At 42.1% G+C, this 11,416-nt stretch overlaps 1 protein-coding gene across 8 annotated transcripts in view; it reads right to left on the minus strand.

Annotated features, from left to right (window-relative positions):
- The window catches only part of RGS7 (regulator of G protein signaling 7), a 269,855-nt gene extending 263,824 nt beyond the window's left edge, over positions 1-6,031 (minus strand). For 7 of the 8 annotated variants that reach the window (XM_075706597.1, XM_075706600.1, XM_075706604.1 and 4 more), the window contains exon 1: positions 1,487-1,564. In XM_075706597.1, the coding sequence (XP_075562712.1) occupies positions 1,487-1,564 (78 nt within the window). Of the gene's footprint in view, positions 1-1,486; positions 1,599-5,996 lie in introns of those variants that run through there. The other variant, XM_075706596.1, reaches the window with a different exon arrangement.
- Between the last annotated feature and the right edge of the window lie 5,385 nt (positions 6,032-11,416).

Below are 11,416 nucleotides of genomic sequence, written 5' to 3' on the forward strand. Positions count from 1 at the left end.
AGCTTTGCTATATTGCTTTTAATATATGCAGGATATTTTCACCTATAAATTCTTGCATACAATTGCATTTTTAAACACACTTGTGGTGTTAATGGCAAGGTAACCCCATACTTTCCTAGATGTGCATTCTTACATAGATGGATAAGTAAGGTTAAGTTCATAAATTCATTCACTTATGTACAAAGAGCCTAATTTTTCAAAATAGCAAATACGACAAACCAACTGAAATCAGCAACATATCTGAAAATAGGAAGAGAAAAAAGCATGCATCAGACTTCAGTTTGAGACTATTTTTTAATTTCTGGGAAAATAACACTTACCACAGTTACTGATGACACCTCAGTTCACCTCAAAGACTAAACTGAGTATATATCAGATGCTTTATATTACAGCTAACTTGCAAAAAGAAAAGTCAATGCCTCTAACAAAGTAAAAATACTGATTTTTTTTTTTTCCCCACCTGATAAAACCAACCACAAACAAGTTAGAAAGCACTGTGTTCTAGGAATAAACAAGTAGTTGCATAATTATGCATTTCACTTTGTGACAACAAAGTTATTTTTCTCCATTCTTATTAGAATTTATTTTGTTTTTTTTTATAAATGCAATTAAAGCTTTATAAAAAAAAAAATATTTAAATGCACCTCAAAATCGCCAAGCATCTACTGTCACTTACATAAAAGCACAGTGGGCTAAATAAGCCCCACTACTGGAGTTCAATGTCTGGAAATTTGTATATTGATGCTATTAGAATAACTATATTAGAAATCCTTCCCAGAGAGAATCCCTGGAGTGTATGTATTTTTTTTTTTTTAAGTTGTGGCGATGGCAGATAAGTAATATCTTTAATCAGTTTTTCCCCTCATATGAAATAAGTTAATGGTTCTGACTTCCCTGCACTCTGAAAATCTTTGCCCAGAGACAGAAATACAAAATATTGTATTATACAGTTAATATTTAGCTTTAAAATCTATGAATTCATTTTACAAATAGATTTTACAAGCGAACACTTGAAGTCAAAACACGTTCCAGCCTCTGGCACATCACCACCATCACATATCATATGTATCAATGCAGAAAGTGAACGAAATACATCAAGTATTTCAAATTGAAAACCAACTGCTTGTGAGCAGGATGCGAAGTTGACACGTATGTGTATTTTACCATTTAAAACAACAGATCCAGTCATTTCTCAGAACAGGAGTCATTAGTAATACCTGGAATATAGATCTACTTTGCACATGCCATTTTAAACTGCATTAGGCAGCACAAACGTCAACAGGCACAAGGCATTCCAAATTAGCGGCAGGTGATCATGTTCTGAAATCAGACTGCTCCATTCAACGCAAGGCACAGCAGCAGAATTTCTATTCATGAAATTGGAGAGAAACGGCAAAAATAATGGCTGCACTTGCTAGGCAAGAGTCCAGGACTTCACCGGTTCCTGAAGCCCCTTCCTCAGCTTTTGAAAAACACAAAGGCTTACCTTTCTGTACACCAGCATGTTTGGGGATTCATCAGCCACCCCATTGCTGCTTTGCCCATAATTATTTCCTTGTGCCATGTCCCGCAAATTTGATCCGCTTTTGAACGTTGCGCTGTAAAAGGTAAAAGCGGTTTCAGTAAGGCATCACCTCAGGTCTCCCCCGTCCTTCCCTGATGATTAGCGGACCTGACTTTCTACCAACACGTTCTCAGAATCAGCGTACGCTCATACTCCAACAGATATTTACATTGGAGCAAAGCTGCTAATTTACCATTTACTGGCATTACTCTCTTTTGCCTGTAAATAATGAATGTAATATGTTAATCTAATTTAGACGTTAATGAATTGTCACTCCGAATAGCTCCCTGACATACCACTAACCACCATATCATGCAGACGCCTCCTCACAAAGCGCTCCTTCCTCCCCTGCACAGGCTTCACCAAGGGATACTCCGCACCCACTTTTGGGAGGACGGACTCGGCCCACGACGGGGTGTTCAGCAGTGCCCTCTCCTCACGGCCCGGGCCATGGCAACTTTCACGACCCGCAAACGCGCAAAAAAGCAAAGCAGGCGCGTTGAACTTCTCTTTAATTCACCAGCACGTGTGTGCTCTTACACGGATGCCGGGGGAGGGAAGCAGGTGACGGGGGGGAGGGAAAGGACGAAACAAGCCAGAAAACCTTCCCGGTTGCTTTCACCTACTTTCATCGTACTTCACCGCAAGACACCGGCTCCGCCGCCAGCCCCGTCTCCTCCCCGCCCTCCCCCCGCTCACACGGGAGCTGCACTAAGCAAGGGCTCGGATCGCGCCGTAGCTCCGGCTTTGCACGCAGGTGTAAGAATGTGCTCCATCTGCAGACCGCACCGCCGGCTGCGGAGAGCCCGGGGGGCTGAGCTCCGCTCCCGACGCTCACCTCCGAAGCCCTCCCCTGCCCCCCGCACCTCGGCCACAGCGCCGGCTGGCCCTGCCCTGCCCTGCCCTGCCCCCGCGGCGCCCGTCGGCGGGAGCGCGCCTCTCGGCGGCAAATGGCCGGGAGAACCGGCGAGCCCGGCGCGGAGCGGAGCCCGGCGCGGCGCGGAGCCCGGCGCGGCGCGGAGCCCGGCGCGGCGCGGAGCCCGGCGCGGCGCCCGCGGCTTCAGCACCGCGGACAGCGGCGGCGCCCGGGGCGGCTGCCGGCGGCGCCCCGGCCTCCCCCGGGGCGGGGCGGGACGGGGCGGGGGCGCGGGGGGCGCGGAGCGCGGCTGCCCGCCCGGCTCGGTTACCTCCTGGGCCAAGGTCACTGCGCGCTGGCCGCGGCTCCTCGCCTCCTCCTGGCGCGCCCCGCGCGGTCGCTGTCAGCCGGCGGCGGGCGGAGGGACGCGGCGATCGCTCATCACACACACACGCACACGCACACTCGCACGCACTGCGGGCGGAGGCGCTGCCGCGGGAGCCGCCGCCGCCGCCGCCGCCGCCGAGGCTGCGGCTCTGCCCTGCTCTGCCGGAGCGGCGGCAGCTCGGCTCCCTCCCCGCAATGGAGCGGCCGTCACGTGGGGGACGGGCACGTCAAAGGTGCCGCCGCCGCTCCGCCGCCGCTCCGCCGCACGGCAGCCCTCCGCCTCCGCCGCCTCGGCGCTCTCGGCTCGCTCGCCGAAAGCAGCGGCCAAGAAGCTGCGGCTGCCAGCAGATCTGGCGGCGGCCCCTGTAAAGGAGATGAGGCAGCAGCGGAGGGCTGGGCAGGAAGAGAATGTGGGCTAATGGCAGAGGGAGAGAAGGGGGGGCTGCTGGTGAAAGACACCGGCGGGGAGAGCGCGTCGCCGCCTTCTTACTCCTTTCCCGACAGCAACATGGGATCTGCCTGACGCTGGACGCTTCGTGTATGTTTTTCAAGGGAGAACGAGGGAGAGCCTGTGCCGCGGTGGCACTGCGGACCTCTCGGAGCGGTGGAACCGAGGGAGTGGGACTCGCAGTCCGTTCCAGCCGGATAGGAAGGAGCCCTGAGGACACCTCAGGACACCCTCAGGGCTGTTTTGCCATGTCCCAGGCAACTGCCCAATTTGTGAAGGCCTCGCATTGGCCGTGATAAAAGGAAAGGGTCAGGTCTGCAAGTCTTACTTCCTCACCGCATATGGACAAGAATGCTTTGATTTTCCAAAAGAGCTGAAATGCTCAGCACTCAACATCCACAAGAACACAAGATACTTACGTGGTTAAGCTTTGGGATATTCCCATTTGAAAGTGTCTTTTCTGGAAACAGTCACTCTTACTACAAGGGTGACCTTGCAAAAGAAGTCGTCATCTACTGTGCGCTGCACCTTGCGGAGCGCGCACTGGTAAATCACGCAATTCAAGCACAGAGGTTTTCATACGTACTGCGTCATCTCCGCTCCTACTTTTTCTACCTGTCTCACATCTCAAAGAGACTCAGATCACCACTATCCTGTTAGAAGTTTGCCATTATCAACTACTGCAACTACTTTTAACTACTCCTCCAAACTTTGCAGGGACCTTCAAACCCTTTAACAGAGAATGTGACAAATGAGCTAAGGCAACAATAGGAAGCCACAACAAACTAAAGGAGAAAGGACAGGGCGGATCTGGACTGCTTGGAGAGCTGAGGAAAGGAAGACAAAGGTTTGATAACGATCCTAGAATGAACACCAGAGTAAAGAAAGATGATCTCCAACATGAATAGGAATGTTCTTCAGAGAGAGAAGTAGTAAAAGATGAAACGATGCAACACAGAATAAAGAATCAACAACTCAGTTCAATGAGATATATTGGCAGCAAAGGAGCTCTGTAGCAGACGGACACTGTCTCGACTTTTACAGAGGAGAATAATTTAGTATGTCACAAGGAAAAGGCAATGTGGAAACAAATGGTGTGGACAAGAGAAAAATCTGGAGTTTTGAGATGGATGAGAGATCAACACAGGTGAAAGAATTCAACAGCACAAGCGGAAAGTGAAGAAGTATCAATGATGAAAATAGTGGGCAGAGAAAATTATGAAACTAAAGAATAAACAGAGAACTGAGAAACAACTTGTTTTCCATTAAAATCCACTTGATTTACAATAGCATCATGATGAGACTAAGCAATTAAATTTGAATCAAAATAATTAATCTTCCAACAGACCCTGTGATTCAGTCCAGTCCACTGTTGAGAAATGGGTACCAGCAATAAAGATCTCAGTCCACACTTCCCTAGCTTTCACACAGACATCCTAAACGAGCAGCACCGCAGTGTTCAGATGTCACAGATTTGACTATTTAAGACTGACAGGTGCACTGGAAGTCAAGGGAAATGCCTCCCAAGATCTGCTAAGCACACAAGTGACACCCTTGCGGTTGTATGGCATCAAAATAAACTCATAATCTTCTTTATCAGACTAGTGTTTAAATTGTTTTTTGCAACTAAAAATGGAAACTGCACAAAATACGCTTTAAATGCAATTTTACCCTGAAAGAGGGATAGGAGGAAAAATCATTAGAAGTATTGATAATACACATATTCCTTCCATTTGTTCTGCCAGCCAACACTTAACATAGTAATTGTGTTAAAGGGCATAAAAATCAAACATTAGCAAGTTTCCAATAAAGTCATACATTTGTTTTCTTACTCTGCCTAATCTTGTTACTAACCTAAGTGGAAAAAAAACCCAGAGAAAATTAAACTCTCTTCTACTGCAATTCTTGGACTACATACATGAAGTTGTTTACAAGATGACTCCAATCTACCTATTTACTGTAAGCTATTCGGCAAATGGATTTTGGCAGGGGTTATGTGTCTTTGAAAAACTCCCCAACAAAGCTGACTAATTTAGGCAGCAACATTTCCAAGCTTTTATTTTCTGAGAATCTCTTCAAAAGTAAAGGCAGAGATAACCTCACCTGAGTTAGATTTTGGCTATACTGCCTCCAATCTTGCCTTTGGTTAAAGCAGAATGAAAGCATTATGATTAATTTCACAAATAAAGTAAAAGACAAAATGCTATACTAGTTAGGTGAGTTTTATATATTTTCTTTGAAAATAACCAAATTTCATTATCATAAATCAAGTTCTAAAGCACGTATGTAGACAGAGCAATGGCTTGGACCTACTGAAGTCAATAGGTGTTTGTCCAGTAACATCAAAAGGCACCGTATTTCACACACAGTCTTTAATCTTGTCCTCAGAACCAGAGGAAAAACTCAAACATCCCAGTGAAGTGTCTCATAACTACAGACTTGCTATGCTGAAGCACACCAAAATTTTTCCACTTCACCATCATGTCCACTATCAAAATGAAATAGACGCTCTAAACCCTGAAAGGGTTAAACAGAAGAGAATAGCAGAAACAACCCAACAGAATTTCCTTTTTGTCACCATTTTATGGTGAAAGAGACCCTGGGCTGGACTACTTCCGTAAATGCAAGTAAAAAGAAAAGAATTTCTTTTAAAATACGTAACTGGATAATCTCATTCTAATCCAGTTGAATGTGTTTGTTGAATAGCCTATAAAAGGCTTTAATTCATAAATTACTTACACATCTTTCCCATGTTGAGAGTCATCACTTATCTCATACACAACCAGCATTAGCATCCCCAGAAAGCATGGTCTGCCAGAAGAGGAATGGCCTGTTTCAAAATGCAAGGCAAAACTACTCATTAATAAAACAAAGATGATGGGAAAGGCTGCCAAGGGGCAGCTTTATCTAACAAGGCAATAAAGTACACATGATGTAGCAAGGTGGTGACTAAATTTTCTGTGTTCAGTTTGCATTGTTAATATAGCTCAAGTATTCCAATAACATCATATGCACATGGTACGCATAACACACAGGCATTTTAAAGTCAAAATATTATGTTGGGATGTATATGACAATCTATCTGGATATCAAAGGGATCAGGAATTTTGTTGTCTGTCCTGCTGACCAATGCTGTAGCATTATGTCAGTATGCTGCCTACATCCATCAATTTCTCTCGTCTTATGCCTAGACTGAACGTTCCTTGGAGTAAAGACATGCTGTGCAAACTCTTAGCACAGCATGATCTTGTTCCATGACCAAGTCTTTAAAACATTACAGCATTATAAACAATCACATTCAAATTTACTGAAATAACACAAACATTCTAGTTAACTAGGCTCTAAACACTGACATGAGTTAATACTGTGCTACCTTAAAGTATAAAACCCAGATTTTTTCCACTAGCCTGGTTAAGCACAGAGACAGTCAGTCTACTTCAATCGAACAGATATATTTGTGACCCTACAGAACCACAAGCATTTCAGTGCCAGGCTCTGAACTGGTAGCTAGTGATTCCAGGCCCAATCCTTGGCCTTTCTGATGAGATTTGAACACCTGCTCCTTCAGGAGTGAATTGCAATCAATCCATTTAACATAGGTCTTCAAATGTTATTCAGATGATTACAGGTTACAGTATATATTTGCTAGAACTGAACCCAGGACTGACTTACAGAGTTCACTGCTTCCTTCACGGCACTTTTTTTTAAGCCCTAGGCATTTGGTTTGTTACCAACCTGCCAACCGTACTGAAACTTTAATTACCTTTGCCAATTTATGATGCTGAAGATCAAAGCTATTTGTACTCTGTTGGTTAGGGCAGGAGTTAAAAAACAACAAAAAGAGGACTTTTAAAACACAAGAGAAGGTAACTAAAAAGCAATCTAGGTTTAACAAGAAAAAATTCTGAACTGATAGAACAACAAAAAAAAAAAGCTACTCATGGACAGACATAATTTCACAGGAACGGAAATTTATTAGAAGTAAGGAAAAACCACATTTCCATAATCTTTTTTTAAAGTATGAGAGATACATAAATATATACACCCCCCCATATGATCACACAGTACAATTTGCGTATATTTAAAACTTTAATGCAACTGATTTCATACGCCACTGAAAATATCAATTATTACTGTGATAGAAAATCCACCGCTACATAGAATTTCATATCAATATGGTGTCCCACCACAGCTATCCATGGAAATTCAACAGCTGCTACAAAGCAGAACAACCTCAAGTACTGGTACTGCAGTCTCGACAATTAAGCCAGTTCTAATTATATCCAAAAGAGGGCAGTCTTTCTCAGTCAAAGAAGTTACATTAGCTATCTGATAGACAAGTAGTATGGATCAACATTAATTTTCTTTTCACAGAAAGAACTACCAAAACCAGCTCTACACCTTCATTTCCTCAAAAAGTGAGAGCATTTACAGAAGTGAGATGTATTACACTGTATTCCTTAAAAAATGCCTGGAAGACTCAAGATTAATTGCTCCTGATCTTACGTCTAAGTTACCAGCTAGAGAAATAAAGCAAGCATGTAGGAATACAACTAGTCTCCAGAAAAAAAGATGGGGTTTTGAGTCAAATTTGGATCTCATCATACCAACATCCTTGACTCAAGCAAGGTTCTGATTCCTGGTCTCCCAACTCCCAAAACAGCTCTTGGGGAGGCTTTTCCATTTTGTGTAAAAACATTATTGACACGGAACAAACCTAGCATTTGGGGAATGGGATGCTTGGTCTCTGTTTCAGATAAAATATTTAAATAAGCGTGTATCGCTCTCAGCATCTCTTATTACTCTGTATTTATGACACTCTCCTGAGAGGCAAAGATGAGAGATTTGTAGGTTAATATCCACGTTCAGATGCTGCGTACCTCACATAGGAGTGTCCAACTACTGAGCAATTTTGTATGAAGCAGGGAAAGAAAACACAGTGATTGTGGTTCTGTAAGTTTAGCTACAATTCTTCTAGGCCAAGCTATTATCTTAATTCAACTTGACAGTAGTTTCAGGTAAAAAAGAAAAAAAAAAAAACCCAAACAAAAAGACCCATTGTATTTCGTTTCGGGGTTTTTTTATTTGTGGCTAAAACAACAATAAATTCCAACAAACCAAGTAACTGGCCCTTCGCCTTTATTCCTCAAGAAAATCTCTCAGGCCTGATTCATAGGACTGCATTTGCTCAGATCAAAATAGAATAAGCCACTTATTAAGGATTAATTAGGAATAAGTCACTGATTTAGAATCCATTGGCATGAAAGGACTAGAGAAAGTAGGACTCCGAAGCCCTATAAAGGGAGAGGAAAAACTGCACCATGTATGAGAATGCCATGGTTACAGACCAGAACAGATTAATTGTTGAAAGACATCATAACAGAATTAACAGGAGACACTGAGAACTAGCTGGAGGAATAATTTGTGTTGCAAAGAATTGAGCTGATAAATAAAAAGCATGCAGCAGAAGAAAACAAGGAAAAAACAAGGAAAAAAGAAGGGGCTCAGAAGAGGTGGTAGAGAGCACAGAATGAGACATAGGACTTGGTCACGGTTAGCAGGGGGTGGTTCTTGCAAGCTGTTGAAATGTTTTTTGGGGAAATGGCAGATGCGTTTAAGAAGTTCATAAGGAGAGATTAGGGAGAAACTGAGAAATTTTGAAAAGTAAAAGTTGTCCCTCAGTGTATCTGATCTCCTGTTTACACAAAGACAGAATTTCTAGAAGCTTCTGACAAATACATAAATGTCAAAAATACAGAGTACCTGCTGAATTTTGTAGGTTTTTGTCAGTTGTCACAGGTGTTTTCTCTTATTAAAACCAATTTTTCTTCAACGTACCTTTTTAGCTGCAAGCTAAATTTACACACACCACAAAAATAATAAAAACCATGGCAGCTATCAAGTCAGGAAATAGCTTCAAACAGTAGCACCACACCATCATAGGTAGCCTGCAAATGCCAAATTCAGTTACGTAAGCTACTGCTGAAATTCCCCATTTTGCTCAGTCCTTCCAGCAATCAGTTTTGATGTGACTTAATCTCATTAATTCACTGAACTGAATGCACTGGAGAAAAAGAGAGCTCAGCAGTTTAACAGGCTTCGTTCATCATTTTTCTCTCATTCCCCCACCTTTCATTTTGAAGTTCCCTCTATCATTCACAAATTCCCTGCCTCACATCCACAGATAATCTAATCAAACAGCTTTTTTCTCCCAAGGTCACTTTGTTTTTCTAAAGGTTTAAATCAGCCAGAATCAATTCACTGATTGTGCATCACAAACTGAACCAATCTACATCCATTTATATCTAAGTACACACAATAAATATAGTTATTCCCTCACAGAAATAAATGGGGTTTTCATTCTTTTAAAACTCTACATAGCATTCAGATTGAAAGGAAGGCTTTTTTTTTTTTTTAAATTAAGTTCTGCAGAAACTTAAGGGACTAAAAATTGCAAAAAGCAAATAAGCAGGTGTCTATGTTGGCTAAAGATTCCCATTTAAAAAAAAAAGTAATAGAACCATAAACTAGGGGTGTAGTTTTGTTGTTTGTTTGGGGTTGGGTTTGGGTTTTTTTTTTTCCAAACGACCGTATAAACTCAAGTCCTTCCCAGAACTCACCCCTCATCACAAGGATTTTTTCCTTCAGACTACACAATTATTAGCAGACATTCAAGTTTTACAGTTTCTCAAATATTAAAGGAAACTTAAACCTCCAAAGTGCAGATGTATAGTTCGAAGCAATTGGCTGAGAAAGCAAGTTATATTTATGAAAAAAAAAAACCTTGGCTGTATTCTTTCTAAGATCATAACAAGAGGTTAGGAAGAAGTGTTGGAACAACAATAAATCTAGATGTTCAAAGTAGCCAGCCAGAACAGTTTAGACAGTCAAGAGAAGTCTTGCAAAAACTTTGGTATCGTAAAACTTGTCTCAACTTCCAATATTTGGGAGTCAGTGAGTAAAATACACTTATTTACTTAAACAATACTATAATATCAAGCCACTTTGCAAGCAAGGAAAACTAAGTAACCCTGACCTAGAGCTCATAGCCTGAAATAGCCAGGCAGTGCAGTAAAACAAGAAGGAGAAGGAAATTAAAATAAGACAGACATGTAGGAAAAGAAATCTAATCTTGTGTACTCTCTTTCCAAAATGTTTGATCTTTGTTACTGTGCACAGTACCATTCTCCAGTTAATGTAAAGAACTGCTAAACACAAGGATATATGTGGTTGGCTTTGTCACAGCTTCTACTTCTGTACTAGAAGCAGAGAGTGAAGCCTGAGAAGGTATCTGACAGATAAAATGCTTAATGTGAAAAAAACTGTTTTCCCCTTAATATAGCAATGGTTTAAACCTTATTTTTTGCAAGAGAATGGAGACAGAAAGGAGCAGTAAAATAAACTGGTGCTAAAGAAAGCAGAGCTTTTCTGTGCCCCAATAGGGAACTAAAATTTTATGCAAGGGAATCAGGCATCCAACATGAGATTTGCAGAATATAAAGACTTGTCTTGAATTGGAGGAGAGAAAGATATTTAGTCATGGGCCTTTGGATAATAGAAGAGCCTTTGGATAATAGAAGAGAGAGATGGAGACAAGTGAACACAGAGGTCATGACAGTTGAGGCAGGAAGGTAGCCTGAATACATCCAGACTGAAAAATGTTCCACAGTGGGGGAGGACAGTACTACTTATTAAATAAGGAAGCAGACTGAAATCAGACTCCACAATCTCAATGACTGTATGCCAAATGAAACTTGTGCAGCTGCCAATGGTGAAGGAAGAGGATGGACTAGGATGAGAGGGAGCAAGGAGGACAATTCAGAAAGCAAGGATTTATCCTATTATCTCTGCAAATTGGTTAGATTATCAGGATAAAATTAAGGAAAGGAAAACTAAATTCAAGGATATACAAGAAAAAAAAATCTAAGCACTGTAGAAAAGAAGAATGCACTTGGCTTTTCATCTCAACAAAGAAAAGAGAATGAAGGTAACGTTCAGGGAGTCATAGGGAACCAAAATACGTGGGGACTGGACAAAAAAGCAGAGCACATTACAGGTACAGAGCAAAAAGAGTCCACTCTTACTGCGCAAGGACAACCAGTCTTTAAAATTAATTGGTACCATCTACTTCCTGACTTCAAATAATGAGGGAACAAGTCAT

The sequence above is a fragment of the Pelecanus crispus genome, chromosome 3, assembly GCF_030463565.1.
Source record: "Pelecanus crispus isolate bPelCri1 chromosome 3, bPelCri1.pri, whole genome shotgun sequence".
Taxonomy (NCBI): domain Eukaryota; kingdom Metazoa; phylum Chordata; class Aves; order Pelecaniformes; family Pelecanidae; genus Pelecanus; species Pelecanus crispus.